At 38.1% G+C, this 27,432-nt stretch overlaps 1 protein-coding gene across 4 annotated transcripts; it reads right to left on the bottom strand.

Moving 5' to 3' along the window:
* Positions 1 to 296: 296 nt before the first annotated feature.
* On the bottom strand, positions 297 to 27,432 carry LOC115264855 (uncharacterized). Of its 4 annotated transcripts, none has more exons than XM_062844585.1 (6): positions 25,908 to 27,429; positions 14,154 to 14,226; positions 13,628 to 13,710; positions 13,278 to 13,546; positions 706 to 852; positions 297 to 645 (listed from the first exon to the last, which is right to left on the bottom strand). In XM_062844585.1, the coding sequence occupies exons 1-6, from the start codon at positions 26,340 to 26,342 to the stop codon at positions 564 to 566; spliced, it is 1,089 nt and encodes a 362-aa protein (XP_062700569.1). In that variant the 5' UTR covers positions 26,343 to 27,429; the 3' UTR covers positions 297 to 563. The 4 variants fall into 4 exon arrangements, with proteins under 4 accessions (XP_062700569.1, XP_029724748.2, XP_062700568.1 ...); XM_029868888.2 differs by having other exon boundaries at positions 13,628 to 13,770; positions 25,908 to 27,427; XM_062844584.1 differs by having other exon boundaries at positions 13,278 to 13,710; positions 25,908 to 27,432.

The raw sequence follows: 27,432 nt of genomic DNA, 5'->3' as shown, positions 1-27,432 counted from the left end.
AATGAAAGTGACGGAATGCTACCTCCGTTTTTTACACCCCAACATGCAAGAGCGCCAAGTATGTCTTGCGCTTGACGCTTTGTTGCTTACAAACAACCGACCCCACTGACTGCCAACCGTAAATAACCATAATCTAATAACCAGTCGTCAACTTAGTAGCTCGGTGGACACGAACGACGGCACATGTGCTGGCGGTTCTTGTTCAGCATAAATAGGGCTTATCCTGCGCAATGCACTTAACACTACACACCAAGCCATCTGCCATCTAATTGGACGAATGAGAAATGCCAGCTCCACAGCTTACTTTACGGTATATTTGGCAACACTTGCTTTGTTTCGGTTTTGTATCACAATTGCACACTTTTTGCTTTTTTAGTCCAGTCTACTGGAACGTTTTGTTGGGTTTGGGTAGAACTCCCTGCTTGGAGGAGTCCACGGTTTATAGTTTTAATAAATAAGACTACGTCTCAGACGTAGCTGTGTATGATTACGTGCATGCACACACATCCACACACACAAATTTGTAATGCACCCTGTAAAGGAATGGTTAGTTTGTAACTGCATCAGTAGGTAAGGTTGTCGAACCACTGCCACAACTTGTCCTGGGTTTCGTCCACCACGTACGATAGGCATTTGCCCTTGACCCTAAAAGAAATAGGAAAACTATTAAAATTCGAACCAGTCTAACGATTTTGGGATACCTACTTTTTTGAGCATGCAACCTTTGGGTGTTCATGACGGAAGCACTGTGGCTTGAGCAGGTTGAAGTAGGTGTAACCGATCTGGTTTGATACTAAGGTGTTGGCGTTTTTTAGACAGTTGTAGAACTGCTTATCGCAGTCGCAATGAGATCTGTAAGACAAAAAAGTGAATGTCATTTTATTACGCTTTTATTTCCGCGGCTTTTATTCGATCACATATTTTTCAGTATTATTGAATGTTTGGTAGAATGAATTCTTCTCCTTGGTTTAACGTTCCAAGTTAGAACTTCCAACTGCTACTCAGTTTAGTAATTGTAAGGTCATTTCAAAGTTATTAACTTAGAGCTTTCTATCTTAACTACCATTTTGCATTTACGATTTGATCGTTTAAAATTTTGCATTTGTATGATGTGGGAGGCTCGAAAATACTCTATGCTCCCACCACCTTCAGGTTGGTGCATTTAACGTTTCCTCTTCATGATTCATTTTTAATAAAAATTCAGCCCTCACTATGCCAGCGAGATGTTCCCATCATGGTGCACTAGAAAAGTTAAACAATAGATTATCTATTGAATCACTTGATTAGAAGTCAATCTAGCTAATTCCTATGGCAACTAATGCCCATTATCATTGTCCCTCTCGATTTTGTTCCTCGATGAATTCAAGGATTAAATATTTATATAAAAAAATTTAACAATTGTTGGAACGTTCAAGTGTCGGCCTCTTTACTCATTTCATGTTTCACATAATTACTTGTTCAAAAAACAATTCTGTGATTCGTTCGTCAACTTGAATTATGTTTCAGTCAACATAAATATAAGTGTTATGGTTCGCATGAGTCGCATGAGTCGCATCACTTACAGTCATTGCACAATTATGGGTCACTCTGTCACAATTACAATTGAGGGGGTTAGAAGCAAGAGGGTGTAAGAGACAAAAACCCACTTTCAAGTAATTGAGGTTTGAAAATGCATGGAGTTTCAAAATCGACCCAATTTTCCACGATTTATAGTAATTTTTCTAATCATCGTAAAAAGAATCTGAAAAAAGTTCCTGAAAGCTTGAAAACTCAAGAATGTTTCTATATGCTCAGCATATATTTAAATCGACAAAATGATCCTTACACCCTTTTGATTCTGGGTCCCGCAATTAGAATTCTCTTAGAAAACCACGGTTCTTTCAGAAGGTTCTCCTGGAATTTTTCAAAATATGACAAACTTGCTCCAAGAATTCTTCCAGGTATCCTTCCTAGAACTTTTCTTTATTTTCCAGAATTGATGAACAGGTTTTTCAGCAATTCTCAAAAAAAAAATGTTGGAGATTTTTCCTTCAAATTCCTAAACGTTTTTCAGCGATGCTTCTAAACGTTCATTCAGAGTTTATTCCAGAAAATTATTTGGAATCATTATAGACCTCTTCTTAGAATTCATTCGATCAGTCGAGAATTCTTTTAAGTTTTTTTGTCGATAACTTTTCCAGAATTTCACACGGAATTTCTTTTAGAAACTTCACAAGGAACTCTTTAAAAAGTTTATTCAGAAACTCTTTCAGATATCCCTCACTGATTTCTTCCAGATGCCTCTTCGGGTATTTTTCCGGAATTTCTACTGGAAGTTACTCAGGCAATTCTTCCTGAAAAAGAAAGTATTTGGCCAAGAAACTTTTCAGGAGGTTCTGCATCAGTTATTCCGAGTTTTTTCTAATAAGAAGAAGAATAAGAAGTCTTTCAAGGATTCATCCAAGATTTCCTTCCATTTTCAAGAAATTTATCCAATGGATTCGGCAATGTACTTCTGTTTTTCTTTAGGTTTCCTCACGTGGATTTCTCCAAGAATTCCACCTCGAAATTCGCCAAGTATTTCTTCAAGGATTATTCAATGATTCGTCTTGGAGTTTCTCAGATTTCTCGAGAACTTCTTTCAATGTTTTCTTGAGCTTGAGCTTGATTGACCGCCCGTGGATGCTACTCCAGTATCGCCAGACCAGCTACACTCACACAAGGACCAATGAGAATAACTGCCGGGACTAGCAGGCATCTTCAGTGTGTGAGCGTTGGTGATCTTCTATTTTTAGGCGACAATGGCGCCTGCCACGTCAGGTTGCAGGTCAATGTGGGGAAGGGGTAAGGAAGTGATGATTGCAATCGTTTGTATCCACATCTGGCCGAATATACCTCTGCGCCAGCACAAATTCATGCGGATGTTGGAGTGTTGGTGGGAATTGGTTGGCAGAAGGTTCACACATTGGTGTGTGGATACCAGGGTAAGGTGATAGAATTGTGTGTTTTTATTATTTTTGAAGATGTGCGGCACAGTTCGCTTGATTGCATAACTTGTAGGCGTTTTCTAATAGGATTGTGACCACTGTGCTGTGAAAGTTTGGAAGGAAGGGAAACGGCTTTTTCAACCCGTTTCTGTTCTAGCGACGGCTATGAACATGTTTATATACATGAGTTGTATATGTAGAGAGCAGAGAGAAAGTATATAGAAAGATACAAAGTAGGAGGAAAGGGACGGGCCAGGGATTAAACCCAGGACCTTCTGCATATAAATCAGAAGCGGTAGCCACTAGACCACCAAGCCCGTCATCCTTTCAACTTCTTTCAATGTTTTCTTCTATAATTATTTCAAGGATTTTCGTGAATGCTTCTAACATCTTTCGCGAATTTCACAAGCAATTCCACATTTCCCTTAGGTTCCAGATTTACAAGAATTCTCCCTTGGAGATCCTCCAAAAAATTAGGTAAGGATTCATGCATCAATCCTTACTAGAATTCCAGCTAAAATTTTTCAAGAATGGCCCAAAATTTTTGTTGAAAATTTTAGTTAGTTTTTATTATCGTAATTAAATGCAATTTATGCTAATGCATCACACACTTTTTTTAAGAATTCTATAAATGATTTTTATGAAAAAAATCCTCTCCGCATTTTTTTCCAGGAATTTTCCCGAGGATTCATTCAAAAAATTCTTAGTAGATTCCCTAAAGTATTTGTTCATGAATTTCTATTAAAAATTCTCTGATCATGGATTTCAGGAGAGTGCTTTTAACACCAACTCAAGGGTTCTTCCAGAAATTCCTCTAATGTGTTCTCCAAAAATTTCTACAGCGATTTCTCTAAGTTTTCTTCAAAGGTTATCTCTAACAGTATCTTTAGTAAAGTCTACGCAAATTTTACGAATATTGATTATTTTTGCTAGCTTTCTCAGTCAAGGGACATTCAATACGATTTGTTTTGTGTTGCCCTACAGTCGTTTTGGCTGTACCTAGACCGAGGAATTCAGCGAAAATAATCAATATTATTCCAGTTTCTCTCTACGCTTCACGAATATTTGAAAATATCTGGAAAACCTTGAATGTATTTCTTAGGGAATCATTTGAAGAATTCTTTCAGAAATTATTGTATACCTGCAAAATCTTGACCAAGCCCATATGTAAATTCCTGGAGGAATCCTTGGCATAACTTCTGAAGGAGTCTTTTAAAGGACTCCCACAGGATTTCAAAAACATCTTGAGGGAACTCCGAAATGAGTTCCATAGGAAGTCTTTAAAATAATTTCTCAACAAAAACTTGGGATAATTTTCGGAAAAAAAAATCCCGGATAATGTTATTTTTTTTTTATTTTCAAACTCCAGGAAATTTGAAAGAAGAAAGAAGGAAGTTATAGAAAAAAATTCTCAAAGAATTCTCGGAAATACTTTCGCGAGAATTGTTGGAAAAAATCTTGGAAGAGTTGCTGCAGGAACGCTTAAAGGAATTGCTCAATGTTAATGTTCACAGAAAGCGCTGAGGCAAGAAATAAAAAAAAATACTGGAGAAGTCTGAATTTCTGTAGGAATCCTTGAAAGAATTTCTGAGGGAATATTTGGAAAAAATGTGGGAGAAATCCTTAGAGTAAATGATTTTCCAAACAATCTTTAAAATCATCTCTGAAGAAATGTTTGATATAAAATATCATGAAGGATTTCATGAAGGATTTTCTGGAGGAATGCTTAAAAAAGCTTCCTGAAAATTCCTGCAGAAATCTTTGACAGAGTTTCTGAAGTTCTTGGATTTGTTTTACATCGTTGGAAAAATTCCTGCAGGAATTCGTAGAGCAATTGCTTGTAGAATTCTTCGAAAAAAAAGGTAATATCCTTGGAAGTATTTCTGGAGGCATCCTTTGAAGAATTTCCGTAGGAGTCTTTTGGGATTTTCAGTTGTATAAAAACAACTGCATATTCAAATCTGCACGACAAACAAGGTTCGAATCAAAGTGCCCATAAGCGCGGGAATAAAAAAAAGATAAAATCTTAGTTTGTTAGGGAGCGATTGGTACTGGGTGAAACAATCAAGCATTAGGGCAGCAGTCCAGCTCTTTGAAATTGCTTTTTTGTATGGAATTTTAAAAACAATATTTCCAACATTAGATTCTCCAATTCCAAGAGAAGTTCTCAGGTTCTTTTTGAAAAAGTTCTCGGTGTGATTGTTCAAACAATTCTTAAAAAAGAACACCCAAAAAATAAACAACATAGGGTGATTTTCCAAATTTTGATCAGGTTATGACAATCATATAACAAATCGAACTAAAGTGATTCGCGCTCAATGTAAACTGCTATTTCGAAATGCTGGCAAACCCAACACAAATGTCAAAATAACACCAAAGTCACATTAACTACCCTTACAATGTTAGAAATTATTTACTGCACTTCCACCTCTTGAAGTGACATGTTACCTGTAACCTTGATCGCCAGATTTTTTTTTTTCGATTTATCTAACCGTTCATTCCAACGAAAAAAACTAAAAAAACTAAATCTTTCATTCAGTTAAAAGCCGTTTGAGTGAATTCTATTGAATACTCAAGCAGGAGAAAATAGCTGAGGAATACCAAACTCAGGTATGAAAAACCGAATACCTACAACCTGAATGAGGTATTAAGAATCCCTGCATAAGACGTAAATACCTAGAATAATAACCGGTGTGTATTCTGTGCATAACTTGTGAATAATGACATCAGGTATGGCAAGACCTAAATAATAATCGGCGATTGTTCCATACAAATAGCGATTTTTCCACAATTGAATAATACCTCAAGCAACCCTCAACACCAAACCAATAATTTTTGAGGTATTTTATCAACACGTACAAAATACCAACATATGTTATTTTCAATATCTGGATAACCGACCAATACCTTGTCTTGGTATGATACCTGACTTTGGTATGCTGCAGTTATTTGACAGTTATTCGTTTCTGCTCGGGTTATGTTACATACATAGAATTCAACTGTATTCATAGGAGCTGGAGAACTTACTTAAGGCGAGTTTAAGGACAAAAGAGTTAATGGACGTTTAAGGTCAGACTTGTTAGAATCCCAAAATGGTCGCCACAATGGCCGACTTTGACACCTACTCACGATTTTGAGGGCACAAATCTCTTCGTAAACAAAATCAGCGCACCTGAGCTTCTTATTTCAAGCTTATTACAAGTGAACAAGAACCGAATAATAAAATGCACTGTTGTTTGAAACTTGCTTCAAGAAATTTGTGCGTTTTAAGTTCTGATGCACTGTTGAAGCGGGATTTCATGACGTTTGTCCTTAAGGTATCTTTCAAAGAGTTTTCTCTTAAGATTCCTCAAAAGTACTTTCTATAATTCATCCACATGTTTTTTTTCCTCAAATTCCTTCAGTAATAAGCTTCTACTACGGGAATCCATCGTGAATATCTCAAGGAGTTCATTTTTAGATTCATGTAAGGGATCATTCATTAAGTATGTCACGCCAAAACTGGGAATTTTTGACCTCCCCCCTTTGTACAGGTTTTTTCTATACTTAATACATTGCTTTCTTTAGATTCCTTTAGTTAATGTTATAGAGTTATTTCATGTAATCACTAATGACTTATTCAGAAATTCTTCCTGCAATTCCTCAAAAAAAGCTATTTTTTATTCTTTCAAGAGTTTTTTCTTCTGGTATACTTTCTAGAAATCTTTCTTGGATGCGCCCAGGAATTTCTGCCGATGCTCTTTTTGGGATTCCTACAGAAATTTCTTCTGGGATTCGATCTGGGAATTATCCATGGACTTCTACTGGATTTCCTCCAGAATCTTCTAACGAATTTTTCAACTGGGATTCCTCCCTCGGAGAACTTCTTCTGAAAATGCTCCAGGAGTTCCTTCCGAAAATCTTCTAATCGTCTAAAAATCTTTCTTAAATCCTCCATAAATTAGGATAAATTATGTAAGTCCCTTCTGGGAGCCTTCCTGGCATTCTTCTGGAACTCTTTGTGAAAATGTTCTAGGAGTTACTTGTGGGATTCGTTCATAAGCTCCTTCTGGAATTCTTTCAGCATATCTTTCTAGGCACACTTCAGGAGTTTCTTTTGGGATTTTAAAGAAGTTCTTTTTGATCTTCCTTAAGGCATATTTCAGGAGTTTTTTTTTTCTAAGAATCTACTCGGAGTTTTCTGCTATTCTTTTAGGAAGTTCTTCCGAATTTTGTTAAATAATTTCTTCTGTAGTTTTCCTGTGATACCTACAGGAATTTCCTCTAAGATTCCATCTGAGAATTATCTATGAACTTCTGCTGGGTTCCCTCCAGAATAGTCTTAAGCATTTCTCCCGGATTATACTGTGATACCTACCAGAACTCCTGGAAATCCGCCAAGAGCTTCTCATGATAATCTTCTAAGAGAGTCTTCTATGAGAAACCTCCAGAAGTTCCTTCTGAGGGAATCTCCCGAATAATAGTGTGGAGGAATTCACTGTAGGAATTCCTGAAGCTCTCTCCTGATGGCCTTCCTAGATAAACCCCCAGATAATGTTTCTGGAGACATCCTTAGAAGAAATTCTTGAAGCAATCTTCAGATAGAATTTAATAATTGATTGATTGATTTAGCTATATTATAGAGACTTTCAGCCCTTGACTGGTTTGACTCTTTAGAATTTAAGGAGGAATCCCTACAAGAAGTTTCTGGAAGAAACTCCGAGAGGCACTCTGGAGGATACCTTTTAAAAATCGCTATTCCAGCAGGTATCCGTAAATGCAGCTTGTGCAGGAGTTCCCAGACAAATCAGGCCAAACATTTCAATAGGTCCTATCTGCATTTGAGAGGCTCTCTGTGTTCACTTTCTATTTCAATTATTGCAATGTAATGGTACATTTTCAACTATTTTTGTAGTACCAATCAAAAGAAGATTATTTTGACCATCGTTCAATGCCAGGAGACAATGATAATACAAATAAACAGCTGAGATATTAACGAAAGGGAGCGAAACCGAAGAGAGCCTCTCTTCTGCAGATAGGACCTTTAGACATGTTTGGCCTGAAATATTCTGATGGATTTCCCACACGGAATTGCTCTCGAAATTCTCAAAAGGAATATTGGAGGAATCCATAGATTTCTGTCAGAATTGTCAGAATTTCTGGCAAAATCTTCCAAAGGAGTTTCTGAATGAATCTTCAGAAGGATTTCCTGGAGGAATCCATTGCAGGAAGTTCTGATGGAATCCTCAGATTGAATTTCTGGAGGATTCCCTTAGAAGAATGTATATTAAACATATTGTTTGATGGAGGTTTTCGACTGGAAATGGTATGCTATGGAGATTCTATCTTTCTCAGTCCAAAGAACCCAAACGATTAAATTTGTATTACCCGACCCGAAATGAAAAGCGGACATTGTGCAATCGTGTTCTCAAAGATTTCTCAAGGAAAAGTTGCTTCAGATTCTCCTTCAGGAATTCCCTCAAGATTTCTTCCAAGAAGTTCTTAACAGATTCCTCCAGGTATTTCTGTAAGGCTTTCTTTATTGATGCCTTCAAGGATTTCTCCAGAAATCCGTCTCAGGATTTCATTTGAAATCCTTCTAAAAATTCCCTCAAGAATTATTCAAAAGCTTTTTATAATTCCTCCAATAATATCTGCAACGATTCTTCTTAAAATTTCTCTGAGATACATTCAAGAATTTCATCAAGTATTTCTCTCACGGAAAAGATCCAAAAATCTCCTTGAAGTGATTTCAAATGCAATCTTTGAATTCCGTGCCGAAACCGCTGGATAGTTTTTTTTTAATTCTTAAAGTACTTCGAAGAATTGCTGTGATAATTTTCTAAAGAAATCTTGGTGACAACCGTCGAAGTTTTCTGGTGGATTCCCGAAGCAGTGCTTTGGAAGCCTATCTGAACAATTATCGGAATGAAACCCTAAGCAAAATGAGCTCTTGGCGAATTTCTGTAGAGGTATTTGGAAAAATTACTGGATCAGTTATTAGAAAAACTTCTGGTGAGTCATTAGAATAAAATCCAAAATATTTTTTGACAATATTTTTGGGGATTTTTTTTTTCAAGAATAACTGGTAGAATGTTTGGAGGAATTCCTGCCGAAATCCTAAAGGAATCCCTGAGTGAATTGCTGAATGAATTTCTGGAAGAGTTTAAGAAATATTCTTGAAAGTATTTCTTAAAAAATGTTCAGAAAAACTGCTCATTAAAAGAAAAATTTTCGCAAAAAAAATCCTGGAGGAACTGCTGAATACCCCAGGTAAAAATTTGATGCTTTACAAACGTGTTTTCATCTAATTTAAAGCAGCCTTCATTTGAACAAAAGCTGAGCACAAGAAGTACAATCCTTCATTCAGCTCCCAAACATTCAATTTTGGTTATTTAATTCAACATGTAGCTGATTTAAGGTTCATTGAAAGGCTGATTTAAGACTAAATATGCGCTTAAACAGTAATGCATTAAATTTATTTATTCTGTAAAAATGAAAAAAAAAAAACACTTTCGTAAGCCCATTTTTACTATTTGCTTCAGGGTGGCCACTCAACTCGGTAAAATAAATTCCTGGTTTTTTCCCAGTTTTTCCCGGTACCTAAAATTTTTTCCCGGTTTTTTAGAAATTGATTTATATGCTTAAATCGGAACACTGATATTGCTATTTTCTATTTTTTCACTTTTCTGATTTTGTAAACAATTTAACCTTACTGGAAGCGCACCATTGTCAAAGGTCTAACAATGTCAAAAAATATCATTCATCATAAACAGCCCAAGTGAAGTAGACTTTTGGCTCAATTGATCGCGTTCTAGCAGGTTGACAATTTATAGCGGCTTTTATAAATTTTCATTTATATATTTTTTGAATTCCCCAACAACATAACACCATAACTGTTCAATTTTATGATTTAAGCTTGAACTGTTTAACGCTCAAAATGACATAAAAATACTTGAATGCGATTTTTTGTACCTAAAGTTCTTTTGTTATGTGCAAGTTATCAACATTCAAAATTCAGAAAACGTTAGTAAAATCTCGAACAAAGCGAAAACTAAACCATGCCTAACAATTAGAAGCGAATGAGCCCTGCTATTAGAGCATCTTTGGTGGAAAAACAAAATCCAATATAGGCCACATTTAGTAAGAAGCCAATATTTTCTCTAGTCTTAAAAACTTAAAATATTTCTCAAGAAAGTATTTTCGGAATTTTATACATATTAGATATGCTCTATTAAAAGTTAGGGTAGAGATTTCTAATAGAAATGCCAAATGAAATTTTTGAAAATAAAATCTCAAATCAATTTCTCGAGAATCTACTGGAGCAATCCCTGGGAGATTGTTCGAAAAATCTCTTGAAGAAACTTGTAAAGGTAATTTGGAATGTAAAAACTGTTTCTCTGGAATAATTATTAAAGGATTCCTTGATAATGTTTACTGTTGAGATGCTTGACAGTATACTAATGAAAGAGGGACTCCTGAAGAAATCCCTGGGAGGATTCAAATAGGTAAAATATAGTTGGAATTGTATTTGACGAAAAGCATGTAAAATCTTTAAGAACGTCTTTAGAAATTGTTTATAATTTTATCAATAATTTTCTTGAAAAAAAAAGGAAATTATTGGTAACACTGCTTGATATGGTTGAATTGTTTGGGAAAAGTTACTTGTAAGACGTTTCAAGCAATCCCTGGGAAAATATCTTGTTAAATCTCTTAATGAACGTTTGGAGGAATCTCTAGGAGAATCTGCGAAGAAAACCTTGGTTTATCATCAAGAGAAATGTTAGGCAACCTGGAAGAATCGATTGTATACTATCTAAAGAACATGTCCAACATGGAATACTGGAAAAAAGTTATGAAATTCTTGAAGGCGATCGATTTAACAGAATTTCTAAAATCATACACATTTGTAATTGTAAAGGAACACTGCGGTAAAATAAGGTATTTTTTTTAATATGGCAATATTTTTTTCTGTAATGATAAAATACACTGACTGTTCTACCCAAGACAAATTATTTAAAGTTTTCCATTTATACCTTAGCTTTTTCAAAAACAAATGTTATTTTCTACAACAGTTCTATTAAAAAAGTCCAAGATTTAAAATCAAAATATAAGAAAAATCTAAAATAACTCTTATGATTAAGTTTTGAACTCTGCATCTAGTACCTGCGATATAGTATCTTTAGATTACAAAAATATTGACCATGTTTAAGAAAAAATAATGATTCTCATGTAGATGCAATAGAAATTATTATCCTGGACCTTCAATTTTAAGGGTGGTTTATGTTCTAAGCAAATTCCCGGTTTTTCCCGGTTTTCCCGGAATTCCCGGTTGAGTGGCCACCCTGTTGCTTTCTATTTCCAGAAGAGTTGTTTAGGGTTGTATACATCAATCTGTGCAAAAACTGAGAATTGAACTCGGACCTCCTGATGGATAGTCACTCACCTTAGCACCTACACCACTCACGTATACATGTCTTCGCATATGAGAGCATAACTTGTTGCGTCTTTGTAATCAAGAACATAAGTTGAACTAAGCCTGTATTGAGGCTGAAGAAGCTAATTGAACTCTACGAAAACTTGCTTGGATTAGCTGTCAAAAATTATTTGATCAAAGGTTAAACATCAGATGAATAATACTACATTTTGATGTATGTTTTGAACTGGTTACACAGATGCATAATCTTTCATTGGTTTTGATCGTCGTTTACTTTATTTGTTGGTTTTAATTGGTTTTTCTCGGTGATGTTGAATGTCATTTAAAAAACATTTAACCCTTTATAAGGCCGAGAGAACCAGGCACGGAACCCACTCGTTCTACATTGGAATATACAGTACATGTGGTGTAATGAATAAAAACGTTTTCATTTTCAAAAAATTCGATGGTCGATTTTATATGAAAAAAAAGGTCTAAATTTCAACTTTTTGTCAACAAAGTTTAAAATGTTGTTTTTTTTTGTGATGCGTTTATCAATCATGCTGATTTTTTGACAGGTTATTCCCTAATATTCATGAGTTACTTGTGTGGATTTGAACTCGGTTGGTCAATTATTTTGGACGATATGGCAATTTTAGTACATGCCCATTTATTATAGTACATTTTTTCAAAAGGCTGAGTTTCTAAAAGTAATGAAGCAATCAAGTTGAAATTTTGTCCACAAGTAAAAGGAACATAGGCCTTTCATTCCCCATCATTCGATTTTCAATTCGCTCACCATAACAGAATTTCGAGCTTATAAACCTTCATGCACTCAAAAATGGCAGTTTTTGGAGAGACATTTTGTTCTAAAAAAGCCCATTCATATTTGTTATGGCTCAAAAAATCATGAGTGTTCACAAAGGCCTAATGTGTCCATCAGTTAAAACAGAAGATGTAAAAATTTTCTAAACGTACAGAAAAAAAATTGCATATAAGGTGGCAATATAGTTGCCACTGCCTTATAAAGGGTTAACGTTTCAACCTACTTTTTTATTTTATCGGTCGTCATCATGGAAGACGAACGAGCGGCGGAATTTTTCTGATAATGACCGAAAAAACCAAAAAGTAGGTTGAAACGTTATATGTTTTTTTTTAATGACATTCAACATCACCGAGAAAAACCAATTAAAACCAACAAAAAAAAAAAAACAGATGCAAAATATTCTATTCAACTTGATATTCAGCCATCTCTGTATTGCTGATTGAAGAGGTTGAATAAGCCATACTTCAGACTAATATTCAGCAGTCATTGTGTTCAGCCATTGACACTATTAACCAGCCAGTTAATACTCTCATTGCTCAGCATTCATTGTTACTTGGGACTTTTCAAAGTTAACATCGGAAGAATTTTTGAAAAAAAAACTTGGAGAAATTTTTGGAGGAATATCTCAATGAATCTTTGGAAACATACTTCTAAGTATTTTGAAAAAAAAAAATCAGAAGAAAATCTGGGACGAATTTTTCGAGAATTCCTCAAGGAACATTTAGAAGTATTTCTGGAAGAATTTTCGGAAGTGCCTCTTGAGAGATTCATGAAATAACTTATGAAAAACCCATTCTTGTACAATTTATTACGGTTGAAATCTTTGGAAGGCTCCTGAAAAGTCCTTTGTAGAATATCTGTAAAAATTTTAAATAAATTCTTAAATAATTAAAGAAAATCAACCGAAATAAATTCAAAAGCAGTCCTGGAGGAACTTATGTAGAAAAAAAAACACGTCATTTAATATGTGTTAGAATGAGTTATAGCGAAAAGTTATCAAAATAGGCCTCCCTGCCCAAATGGTCCCAACCCATGAGAACCATCAGTACAGTATGTCCATCTCTAACCCCTGTAACCACCCCACACCCACCTGGTAAAATATCCATTGTTCTTCAGCCGGTTGAACTGCTCCCCGGCTGAGATGGCCGTCGGGCAGAGATCATGCGCCCGGCAGCACACGTCGGTCTGGTAGAAGAACCCGATGTCGTTTTCGCTCTTGGCCTGGTTGCCATCGCCGCACCACACCGTGCCCGGATAGATCGCTTTGATGCGCTGCTTGAACTGGTTGAACAGCCCTCCACCGTGGGCCTTGTGCGGCTTGGGAGGCTTTTTCGTCGAGGAGCCTGACGATGGAGTCACCTGGTCAACGAAATGATTCGGAAGATTACGGATGCCGCCACTCGGTGTGTCGATAAAATGCGAATGGAATCGATGAGGCACCTTTGGTTCTCGCTGTTGATCCTCCTGGTAGTCCATGATGTACTTGTACACCCCTAGCCGCTGAAGGACGTCCCGGAAGAAGCCTGTAACTCGCGAGGAGACGGTCGATGTCGATGAACAGGGTGAGGTTTCATTGGACGGGTCTTAGGGTGTCCCAGCATAGAAAGACCCAACAATTGCCATTCAGCCACCAAAGAGAAACGGAAAGTGAAGCGGTTTTATATACATGCGTGATACAGAGACGTGGTATAATATGTGGGTGAAGTACAATGATAGTGACAGTGGCGCAACCCAGACACCTCCGCCTGAAGGGAAATTGGTGCTGAAAGTACAACTCCGCACCAGTTTGTAGGGTTTTTTTTTCTTTTCACACCACCTGCGAACGTGTGTTACAAGAGTTACGTGATGGTGCAAGACTCCTTCGATCCAACACCGTACCCGGTGTGTGTCTATTTGTCCGGAATCGGTCAAGCGTGGCCTCCTCCTCCCTGTGGTTCGGTAATTAGCCTACTTTGTGCCTACTTACTTTCGGAGTACGGAGAAGAGTGAAGAAAATAGCTCTGAGAGTTCCCTTCGTCATCGTAGTCTTCGATCTGGAGCTGGAATAGATGGAAATTATTATTTCAGGTATCAGATCTTGCGTGAACTGTGATGTGAAACATTATGAAAAATGTTATTGCCATGATGATTTAACGCTATAATTAATACTTCGAATCGAATTGGGCGAATCATTACCGGTTCCGCAATTCCATCAACTCTGATACGGAGAATTTAATTTTGAACTGTTCTGAATAATTAGCGTTCTAACCTATTAGAGTTAATTATTCGCTGACCACCCAATGTATAATTCATGCGTTTCTATATTTTGGCTAATTGCTTCCTCCCATGTTGCGAAAAATATGCGATCAATTAACTGATAATCTATGGTACGTTGGAATGGCAATACCGATGTCAAGCTTAACTTAACTTGTCAGGTACGGAATTAAAAGGGCCATTGTGGTCTACACCAGCGTTTATCAAACTATGGATTGCGAGCTGTTTTTATTAAGTGAATCGTGAAGGATTAGACAATAGGTAGCACAGCAAATACAAGAATGCATTTTTGTCGAACATTTGTAAAGAATTCATAAAAACACCACATTTTCTTCCAAAAGTTGTAACTCGAATACGGTTTGTAGGACTGAAATGATGTCTTCAAAGATGTTCAAGAATATTTGGCACTTTAAACAAAAAAAAAATATGTTGAGAGCAATATACAACGCGGATCCACGCAAAATGTCATATAATCATTGGCGTAGCTAGGATTTTTTTTTCTGAAAGGGGCCAAGGGGGGGGGGTTGCTGACTTGAGATTACTTTTGAGATGGCCATGGCACCGCATATTTGAATATACAAATCGGCATTGCAGTTTTGAGGAACCAAAATGACTGTTTTAGTTTTGTTCCGAGTTTCGTAAACTATATGAGCATGAAAAATTCATCCAGGATTTTTTCCATAGCTTTCTGCAGTGATTCCATCATGGATTCCTCCAGTGATTCCTTTAAGAACTCATCTAGTGATTCCGCCAGACATTTGTTCAGGGATTTGTTCTGGGATATCTTTAGAGGTTCCTCCAGAAATGTCTCTAAATTAAAAAAAATACTAGAGATTGTTAAAAAATTATTCAGAAATTGCTTTAAATTTTGTACAAAAAAATCTTTAGGAGTCCATCCAAGTATTTCTTCGAAAATTTGTCCAGAAATTACTACAGACATGGATTTTTCAGATTTTTTTTATCTAGGGATTCCTACAGAAATTTTTCTAGGGATTCGCTAAGAAAGATCTCCTGAGATTCATATAGGAATGTACAAGGGAATTTTTCATGGGACTGCTTCCAAGATTCCTCTTGGAGTTTTTTCAGGAACTCTTCCAAGAATTTCTCCAGCGAATCACCCGTTAATTCCCTCTGTTATTCTTTCAGGGACATCCTGTAATCAATCTTAAACTTCCTCCAGGAATTATTTAGAGATTTCCTTAGGAATTCCTCTTGGGATTGCTTCCGACATTCCTCCTGGGGTTTCTTCAGGAAATCCTCCAGGGATGCCTTCAGACGCTGCCGCAGAGATTCCTTCAAGAGTGCTTGTACGTACTCTTTTTAGGATTCCTTCAGGATTTCCTCAGGAATTTCTTCAGTACTTCCCCAGGGATTTCTTCAGAAACTTCTCCTGAAATCTCCTCAGAAATTGAAGCTTGGATTTCTTCAGGAATTCTTCCTGGGATTCCTCCAGGAATTCCTCGAGGGATTCATCCAGAAATTCCTCCCAGGATTCCTCCGGGATTTTTTTGCAGATATTCTTATAAAACTTCCTACAGAGATTTGTCCAAGAATTCCTCTAGGAATTCAACCAGAGATTCCTCCAGGTCCTGCAGAGATTTCTCAAGGAATTCATCTAAAGATTCCTGCAGGAATTCTTCAGGCATATCTCCAGGAATTTGAACGCCGCCTACAAAGTGCTATCCCAGATCATCTTCCGTCGTCTTTCACCTAAAGTAAATGAGTTCGTGGGAAGTTACCAAGCCGGTTTCATCGACGGCCGGTCGACAACGGACCAGATCTTCACCGTACGGCAAATCCTCCAGAAATGCCGTGAATACCAGGTCCCAACGCATCACCTGTTCATCGACTTCAAAGCGGCATACGACAGTATCGACCGCACAGAGCTATGGAAAATTATGGACGAGAACAGCTTTCCCGGGAAGCTGACTAGACTGATAAGAGCAACGATGGACGGTGTGCAGAACAGCGTAAGGATTTCGGGTGAACTATTCAGTTCATTTGAATCTCGACGGGGACTACGACAAGGTGATGGACTTTCCTGCCTACTATTCAACATCGCCCTGGAAGGTGTTATGCGACGAGCCGGGCTCAACAGCCGGGGTACGATCTTCACGAAATCCAGCCAACTTGTATGTTTTGCGGATGACATGGATATTATTGCTAGGAGGACATTTGGAACGGTGGCAGAACAGTACACCCGCCTGAAACGTGAAGCAGCAAAGGTCGGACTGGTGGTGAATGCGGCTAAGACAAAGTACATGTTGGTAAGTGGGACTGAGCGAGACAGGACAAGCCTTGGCAGCAATGTTACGATAGACGGGGATACTTTCGAGGTGGTAGAAGAATTCGTCTACCTCGGTTCCTTGCTAACGGCTGACAATAACGTGAGCCGTGAAATACGAAGGCGCATCATCAGTGGAAGTCGTGCCTATTATGGGCTCCAGAAGAAACTGCGGTCAAAAAAGATTCACCCCCGCACCAAATGCACCATGTACAAGACGTTAATAAGACCGGTGGTTCTCTACGGGCACGAGACGTGGACGATGCTCGAGGAGGACATGCAAGCACTCGGAGTTTTCGAGCGACAGGTGCTAAGGACGATCTTCGGCGGCGTTCAGGAGAACGGTGTGTGGCGGAGAAGGATGAACCACGAGCTCGCTGCACTTTACGGCGAACACAGTATCCAGAAAGTAGCTAAAGCTGGAAGGATACGGTGGGCAGGGCATGTTGCAAGAATGCCGGACAACAACCCTGCAAAGTTGGTGTTTGCTAACCATCCGGTTGGTACAAGAAGGCGTGGAGCGCAGAGAGCACGATGGGCGGACCAGGTGGAGCGTGATCTGGCGAGTGTTGGGTGTGACCGACGTTGGAGAGCTGCAGCTGCAAATCGAGTATTATGGCGGCAAATTGTTGATTCAGTATTATCATGAATTTGATGTTAACTAAATAAATGAAAAAAAATGAATATCTCCAGGAATTTCTCCAGGGGTTCTTCCAGGCATCCCTTCAGGAATTTCTCTACGGAATCCTCTAGGGATTGGTCTAGGAATACTTTTGCGAATAGCTTCAGGTATTCCTCAAGGAGCTCCTCCAGGGATTCCTATAGGGATACTTCCAGGCATTCATCTACGATTTCGTTCAGGGTCTGCTCCAGGAATACCAAGAAGTTCACCAGGTATCACCCCAGGAATTCCGCCATGAATTACTCCAGGAATTCCTTCAGAAACTCCTCTCGGAATTGATTCAGGAATTCTCCAAGGAATTCCTTAAGCAATTACTATGGCAGTTTCTCCAGTAAATTCTTCAGGAGATCCTCCAGGTATTCCTACAAAAATTCCTGCAGTAATTTACCAAGCATTCCTTCAGGTATTCCTCTAAGGATTCTTCCAGAGATTTTCTGTGGGAATTCCTCTAGAAATTTCTCTAGGAATGCTTCCAGCAACAATTATTACAAGATTACTGCATGCATTCCTCCTGAGATTCCTCTAGGTATTCCTCCACCGATTTCTTTAAGAGCCCTCCAGAAAATTCTGCAGGGATTGTTTCAGAAATTTCCCCAGAAATTCCTCCCTTAATTTATCCAGGAATTATTCCAGGTATTCCTCTAGACATTCCTCCAGGATTTTATCCTGGCACTTCTCCAGGAATTCCTCCAAGAATTTCTCCAGGAATTACTCCAGGTATTTATTCAGGAGTTCCTTCAGGAATTTCTCCAGGAATAAATTGATCTATGATTTTTTTTTCGGAAATTCCTACAGCAATTCATCCAGGAATTTCCATCGATTCCTCCGGGAATTTGTCCGGGTTTCCTCCAGGAATTTGTACAGGATTTTTCCTCCTGGAATTCCTTCAGGGATTTCTCCAGAGATTCATCCAAGTATTATTTCACTGATTTCAACAGAAATTCCACCAGTAATTCTTCCATGTATTCCTTCAAAGATTCTTCAGAGATGCCTCTGGGAATTCCTCTAGGAATTTCTCTAGGAATTTCAGCAGGGATTCCCCCCAGAAATCATCTTGAGATTCCTCCAGGAATTTATTCAGGGATTCCTCCAGGAATTCTTCCAGAGATAGTTCCACGGAATTTCATCTTGGGATTTCTTCAGAAGTTCCTCCTGGGATACTGCCAGGAATTTGTGTAGAAGTTCAGCCAGAAATTCCTCCTGGGATTCCGACCGGAATTCATCCAGAAGTTTCTCCAGACATTCCTCCAATGGTTCCTCCAGAAATTGCTCCAGGGATTCTCCCAAGAATTTCCCCAGAAATGTCTCTTAGGAATCCTCCAGGAATACCTCAAGAGGTTTCTTCAGAAATTCAGGATTCCTCTAAGGAATCCACCAGGGTTTTCTCCAGCTATTCCCGCAGGAATTCATTTAGGAATTCTTCCACGGATTCATCCGTGAATAATGGCTGTCATGGGTTGTCATGGAAGCACATGGCTTAACTGTAGTGTGGCTAGCAAAAACAAAAACACCCGTAGAATGCTGGCAGGGTACCCGGGTACCCACGAAATTGAAATTATCATATCTCCTTTAATTTTTCACCTATTTTATTTATTTTTGGCTTATTCAACTCAGAAACTCGTTATCTATCGAAAAAGTATTCGGTTGGACCGGTCCGGTAACCGTAAATACCGAAATTCCGGGTCCATGTTTTTATATAATACGATGCACGGGCATTTCGGTATGCTAGCAGCAATCTCGGTACCAATCATCCTAAAATTGCTTCAGCATATAGTATCTGACCAGCCTGGAATTATAAAACGTGTTGACTTTGAAGCTGAAATTTCGGAATACGCTTCCCATGGGGCCATAGTTGGCCATAAACATTTTAAGGTATCCTAGACTCAGCAATGTGGGTTTCAATATGGTATAAGAATATGCTCCCCAGTATGCGCATTTTCCAAAATCCACGGTGATTGGTCCAACCAAATCTGTTATCGTAGATAATGAGTTTCTTAGTTGAATTAGCTTTTTTTTTAATTTTTACATGTTTTTTGCCTCATAAACCTTCCTTGGGTGAAAACTAACGGAACAAAACAAACCCGACTCAAATCGGACGTTTGCAAGTTATGCGTGGTCCCACGTATGCCACTGCATTTTTATATATAGACATATATTCACGAGTCCTTAGATCTAGCAGAGTTTCTACTTCCTAGTCTCAATAATCATTTAAATATCGAGATTTGAAATCGAAAAAGGTACCCAGCACTTTGCCAGACCCATAAGGGGCTGTCCATTAATTACGTAAGGGTCTATGGGGGGAGGGGGGGTTTGGAAAATCTTACGCGCCATACAAAAATATTTAGGTGGTGTCGAAAAAATCGGAAAAATTTCCTTACGTAATTAATCGACAGCCCCTAAGGGTTAAGGAGGGTAAATGGCTAGGAAATTTTATGGTGAAGTTTGTCTGAAAGCCAACTGGACGAGAGATTTTGGAGGGCTTCAGAGGCATATCAAGACATTTCAGGGGCGTTTCACGGGATTCCAGCAGCCTTAAAGACGTTCCAGTGTTTCAAAAAGTCCATGGCTTTCAAAAGGGATCCACCCAAGCAACACACATGTTATATATTAGTTACGACAGCGCAAGTTTTGGTTGTATAGAAGTTTATTTGACGTTATTTTAACACAATGTTAGAATTACGTTAAATTAACTTTTTTACAACCAAAACTTGCGCTGTCGTAACTAATATATAACATGTGTGTTACTTGGGCAGTGTACAATGCACAATGGTCCGAGGGCCGTATTTACCTGGAAAAAAGTATTTACGGCTTAACTATTAGTTTTAACTTTATGCTGTCTTCGGGCCAGTTTCTTCGTACTTTTTTTTTAATTTCCAATAATGTGTAATTAGGGTGGTCCAAATGTTTCTCAAGATCACAATGTCAGCTTTTTATTGTTTCCATATAGAGCAATAAAATGTTCTACAAAGTTAAAAACTACTCAATTCTGAACAGCTTTACCCAAAAATAATACCATTTTGATATCGCTTATGGTTTCAGAGATATTATTTTTAAAGAAAAAATAGGGTGACACTCCAAAAAAAGCATTTTTTCAATAATTTATCATACATTGATTTTTCGCAGAAAAAATGTTCCGAGCAATTTAATATGCAACATTTTATCCAAAGGCAGCAAAATTTCATATCCTCAATTGAAAAAGTTAATCATGGTTTTCTTATAAAAATGGCCTTTTTTGACACTCAATATCTCAAAATGGCGCCAGTCGATTTCCAATCTTTTTGTATTGATCAAATGATCAAATTTTCACCTTTCAATGGTGAAAAACGAAAAAGGGTTTTTTTTGTTTAAAGCGTTTAAATTTAAAAAAAGACATTTTTTTTATAGAAAAGGAGCCCTAAGAACGAAAATATAAGAAATACGAGTTTGTCGTCTTCGACAAAAACGTGTGGTTACGTACAATAAAAAGTGTTCAGAACAAAGTACATATTCCGATAAAATCATCCAATCAAAAAATATTGGACGAAAACCGTTTTTTCTAAGGAAATTCGATTAGAAACTAAAACTTTTAATTTTCGCTATATGCTGTCTTCGGGCAAGTTTCTTCATATTTTTCGAACATTTTTTTTTTCAAAAATGTGAAATAAGGGTGGTCCAGGGTGTTACAGTGGCAACTCTTTATTGTTTCCATATACAGTCCCGATTAGTTCGTTAGTTGGATGTTCGCTGGTTGGGGCAAAACCCAACTAAAAAGCATTGTCGATGTCAAAATTGATATCAAAACGAGTTCGACGTCTGACCGCTGTCGCATAGCAGCTCCTATATACAGAACGTTTGTGCAAGCATGTGAGTGTTTAGTGACGTAATTTTCGTCACTTGCGTGTGTCTAGTCTAGAGCATTTCGATCAGTTGACAGTTGCCCCAACGAATGAACACGGTTCGCTAATCGGGGCGCAGTCGTGACCCAACCAGCGAATCCGGGTTATACTTCATCAGGTATCAGTAGGTCAGCTTCAGAGGCACGTTCTCCTCCATTTGGAAAATTTGTGCCGTACACTTTCTTCAGCCATTTGTGCCGGGCTATACTTATTTCAGTTATATTATTCACCCTTAAAATAATATGTACCTTAAATGAAGGTTCGTTTTGGGGCGCTGGAGTCCATTGGAATCCACATATATTCACACGTATTCCGTGATCCCTACTTATAAAAAGTGATGTTTTCAGCAAAGATGTTAAGTAAGTCAAGGCATATGCAATGATGATCAATTTAGTTCGGAAAGTTTCCGCTAGGGCCTAGGTGCCGCTACAGAACATTCATAAATGCCTCTAATCAGAAGGATGGAACATTCCTAAACCTGCGGACAAGACGCATCCAAACAATAAGGTAAATCTCACTTCTGTAGACGAATCCTAAGAATCCTAATTACGTGGAAACGTGCTGTCTTTGGCAAAGTTGTTTGGTAGGTCGAAAATTTGCAGTTGATGAGCCATTCGATTCGAAACTCTTCCATTGGACGGCGTACCATTGGGTAACATGCACATTTTATATCTAATGTACACAGTAGCGTAGCCAGAAATTGTCTCTGGGAGGGGTTTTCAACGGTCAAGGATACCTTTTTTGATGTTATATAGACACTATAATCTTTCCTGGGTGCAGATAACTGTATCCCATAAATTTGTGAATTCGTGTAGCCAACGAGAATGAGCGCATCATTTTGGTAAGGATAATGGGTGGGTTATGTGTCGATATATTCTATTGGTACACTCTTAATTCACTATAAAACACAAACTAATTGCATTACTCAACCATGTAATCACAAGTCACTAGTTTCTATTATTATTATTATTCTATAGAGGCCCATGATGCGAAATAACTGTGCCGTAGACACCATCTCTATAAATAGTAAGCACCCTGATGTACATTCACTGGCGTAGACACGAGGGGGGGGGGGGGCTTAGGGTTTAAGAAGCTCCCAAACGCCCCCCCCCCATGCAATCATTTTTAGAACAAATTTTCAGTCTAAAGCGCTTACTGGCGAAAAAAAAATTCGGCTGCGCCGCTATTTTTAAACTAGGGATACAATTGCTCATTGCTGTTTACGAAATAAAAGTTTAAAATACCCGAGCAGAAGGGAATAACAACAGCATAATAAAATGAGTTATTTTTGCAAAATAACTGAATAATATAATCAGTTGTTTTTATGTTATTACCATAACATATTATGTTATAAACTTGTCTGTCATAAGCGGCAAAAAAACAAATATCATAACAAAAAAAAGTTTCTGGAAGACCAATTTAATAACATGTTTAGTTGGTTCAATAACAAGTCAATAATAATGAATGTGGAAAATATTTTAATAACAAATTTTGAACTTTAAACGTTATTGATAATAATCCCAAAACAAAATTAGTTAGCTATATATATTTTTGTGTGGAAATCCAGATTATGCGGTTCAAAGACCCCGATTCCCAGAAAGCAATATTTCAGAGCTCCTGGATGCTATTTTTGAAAAATTCACCCCAAAATATGTTTGAAGTCTTTCAGAAGATTATTCTGCGATTTGTGAGATTTTTCCACGAAAACTTTTAATAAGTTCCTTCTGGAATTCAATTGATCAAATCAGGCCAAACATTTCAATAGGTCCTATCTGCATTTGAGAGGCTCTCTTTGTTCACTTTCTCTTTTAATTATTGCAATATAATGGTACACGTTTCAACTACTTTTGCAGTACAAATCAAAAGACGATTGTTTTGACCATCGTTCAATGCAAGGAGTCAATCGTAATACAAATAAACAGCTGAGATATTAACGAATGTGAGGGTAACCAAAGAGAGCCTCTCTTCTGCAGATAGGACCTTTAGACATGTTTGGCCTGAAATGTCTCCAAAAATGGCTCTTTGGCGTTATTGGAATCGTGGCATTAATTGATTGATTGATTTGTCTTTCTTTAAGAGACTTTCAGCCCATAGCTGGTTCGTCTCTTTGTGTCATTATGTTCTTTTGGAGAAAGTTCGCTTGGATTTATCTCCGCTGATTTATGTTTACTCTGTATCTGTATTCGTTACTGAAAAAACAAATAAAAACAGATCATAATTGTCAAAGTTCTTATAACATGCTAAGCTGAGAAGTCGGCTCTGTTGCAGTTAGGATGTAATGCCACAAAAAAGAGAAAGTGTAACTGATGATAGAATATGCACAAGCTCCACATCACAGATTGCAATGATTCAAACACTTTCAATGGTTCAATAATAACTAAACTTGTTTTACAACAAAACATATTATTCATATGTTATTCGATGAATGCATATCAATACCACAGACAAACAGACGTAACACTCTGGTAATTCACATCGTACACCGATTTAACGGTCATTTTCAAAATTTGATAGTTGGCCAACTGCCCAACCGTGGCGCTCGCATCGTTTTTGTTTGAGCTTGACGTTTGCTCATTACCGCCACCTAGTTGGTGGTCGGCCAAACATAGGCCTTTTAGCATTGGGCGAATATGTTTTCGTGACTATGATTTGAGTCGAAAAATGTTCGAAGTGTTACGTCTGTTTGTCTGTGCCAATACCATGATCATAACAAAGTAATATTGTCCAACAAAAGATGTTATGAAGAAGCAATGTCTTGATAATATAATAATAACAAACAAGATATAAAAACAGGTTATGTTATTTCACAGTTATTAATTTGCTATTCTCCTCTGCTCGGGATATTATGGGATACATACCTCCACCATAATCAGCTCAACGTACCCTCTACGTACGATATTCTTTTATGTAAATCTTATAAAATGGAATGTAAATATCAGTGTGTCTTTTTACGTGAGGGTTATAACGTATGTAAATTTGAGATTTTCAGAATTTAGGTAGGAATCCCGGGGAGAATTCATGTAGGAAACCTGGGAATAATTTCTGGAAGAATCCTCATACAAATTCCTAGTTTTTTAAGTATTTTCTATAACAACTACCGGAAGAATTCCCGAAGCAATTTCAATTTGATTTCCTAGATGAACTTCTGGAGAAATTTCGGGAAGAATCCCTGGAGGAACCCTGGCAGAGATACTTGTTGGAATCCCGGGATGAATCCTGGGAAGAATTTTTGTAAGAATCCTTATATGAATAGCTGGTGAAATTCCTGAAGCACTTTCGGGAATAATTCCCGGAGGGATATCAAGTGGGCTTCCTAGACAAACTCCTGGAGGAACCTCGGGAGCAATTACTGAAAGTGCTCTTGTATTGATATCTGAAAGAAACCCGGGAGGAACTCCTAGAGGTACCCGTATTGGAATCCCTGAAACAATTAATGATGGAATTCTTTGTGAGAATTTTGTAGAAGCCCTGAAGCAACTGCTTGAACATCCTTGAAGGCATCCTGTGGAAATCCTGAAGAAATTCCTGGATGTGTGGGTATTTGTGAAAAAATCCCTGAAGAAAACCTGCAAGGGATCTAGTGGGATGATTTCGTACCGGATTTTTTTTTCACGTAAGCTGCTCTCAATATTTGTACGATTTTGTCAATGACGCCAGCTTGGTATCTTTTTACTAGGCCAAGATTATCAGTAAAATACACTAGGAGAGGTACAAACAACTAATTTTTGGTTCAAAACAATCGATGAAGTTTGTTGTTTTGTGGTAATTTCTATAGGTAGAAACAACAAACCTGCCTGTTTGTTTCAAACGACAATTTCTGGTTTAGTACAACAAAATCTTATTCAAAAATGACTAATTATTTTGTTTGAAATTCAACAAACGTGTTAGTTGTTTCAAACTACATCGATTGTTTTCCGTGTAATATAAATTCATATCGGGCTTTTGCAAGAAGTCTAAATAATACTTTTTCTCTTAAGACCTCTCAATAAAGTTAAGCCACATTTTGAAAGAAATTCTGTCAAAAATACATTCAGGAGTTAGTTAGCAATCTTCCAAGACATTCTTTTAGCTTCTGTCATAACACATTCAGAAATTCGTAACTAGTTACTTCTGTAGTTAGTTTTGTCAATTATTTTTCTATATTTTATTAATGGAGAAGGTACAGTTGAAGGTATGTTGATTATTTCCTCACCAGCCTTGGAAGATTTTAACTTCTCCGATGATACTTATTAACATCTATAATCTACAGGGCGAAATTGCTTTTAGATGCAATACCTTCTGACGTAGATTTGAAGCTTAAGTATTTGGATTCAACACCACTCTTCTTTACGGGAAACTTCACTCCTCAGTTATGCGGTTTATTAAATTTATAAAGGAAAGGAAAGAAAAGGTTTAAGATTCTGGACTACAAAACAATTTGGGGTTTCCAAAACCTCTTTAAGGCATCTTGCAGTGTCTGTTGATCTTACATTAGTTTCAAAATATGATAAGCTTATGACATGCAACTCAACTAAGTAAAACGGTGATAGGATCTTTCGCCCATGTAGCACTGTAGTTTTTCTATTTTGAACTCAAGAACAGTTTGAATGGCACCTCATAAAATCATATTTTTAAACCATCACGTACCACAACATTTTCCACGGGATTTCCGCTATCCTTGTGATCTGCACCCATCTGCTCGCTAAACAGCAACTCCAGATCCACATTCTCGTCTAGACCCATAAAATCACTGATCGGTATATGATCCGGCTCCAGAAACGTAAAATTCTTCGTTCCAAAATGCTTCAGTTTCACCATCACTGTACTGATCCCAACACTGTCCGCTTCATTGTCCGTCGCATTGCTGCGTGCTTCACTGTGTGTGAAGTCCGAAACCGGAGTCGACGATTCCTCGACACTCGACTCCAAGTCCTGAATCTTGGTGGTGGACTCATCTTCTTCGATCTTTGTCACTTTTTGAAACCTCCGAACTGGGTCATTGTGCACTACTGACAACAGGGAACCCACTACGATCACCACGATCATCGCAATCTTCTCCGTCTTCATCGGATTCGAGGCCATCCCGGCACTGCACAACACTGTACTAAATCTTCACCAACTCGAACGACTAGTTTAAGAACTTTCTTCATGCTTGTCTCCGCGCACCAAAGATCATATCTTGCCCTTTTCCGAACGGTTCTTTGTAGCACAGTAGCACAATCAACGAAAACGATTCACCGGAAAGAATTCCCGCTTCCGAGCGCACCCCACGCTGGCTATCAAGTAACAGAAAATTCTTTACGATTTCGCGATCCTCTCAGCAGGCGTGGAGATGGTGGTAGGCAACCGATGATCGAAGATGCCAGTCAACGGTCACTTTGATATATCCTTGACTCTGCTCAGCAGCTCCACATAGGCAAAACTCGTTCTGCGATCGATGCGCGATCGTTACCGCGCAGCAGCCACGGGAGATTACATTCGATCGGAGCTCTCGGTACAACAAAGAATCATATGTACAACAATTTATTAAATGTCAATCCGGTGTGGAAGATGATGCTGCGCCACTGACTGAGGCTGCAGTCGGGTCAAAAATGCAAACTGTGCGGAACAGCCAGCGGTGACGAAGAAGATGCCCAATTGGTTCCAGCGAGACTTCCGCGTGAGAATTACTAGCGTTAATGTATGGGAAACGTAGAACGATAGATAGGTATCGTCCGGTGATCGTCGCGCGTTGATTGCTCGAATTTTTGCAGTTTTCCGAACGAAGCAATCCGTTTCGGTTGGTGGTTGAAAATGGACTAAAACGTGGGTGCCCCCTGCCTACTACACACAGGGTGGAAAACTGTTTCGATGGCTAGCAGCTACTATGTTTCAACCGAGCCAACGGTGATTCGAGCGTGGAGCATGGCCTTCTGCGAGGTTTCGCCTGGTCTGTTACAACCTGGTGAAATGGGTACCTTGATAAAAGTAAAACTCAGCCACCGACGACGGACGCCTACTATGCAACTGATTGCCGTGGTTCGTTTGTTATTGTGTTTTGTCGGGTGGCGCTGATGAGCAGAATCGTTTACCTCTTTGACGGTGAAGGCTCATTTATCCGGTCGTTAGAGAATGGCTTCATCGCAGCTTGTTTGGAGTTTTTCAGCCGTGTTTTGGGTACAGTGGAGATAAA

This window comes from Aedes albopictus, chromosome 1 (genome assembly GCF_035046485.1).
Source record: "Aedes albopictus strain Foshan chromosome 1, AalbF5, whole genome shotgun sequence".
Classification (NCBI taxonomy): domain Eukaryota; kingdom Metazoa; phylum Arthropoda; class Insecta; order Diptera; family Culicidae; genus Aedes; species Aedes albopictus.
The sequence above is the reverse complement of the archived record's forward strand: the minus strand, read 5'-3'. Positions and strand labels throughout refer to the sequence as shown.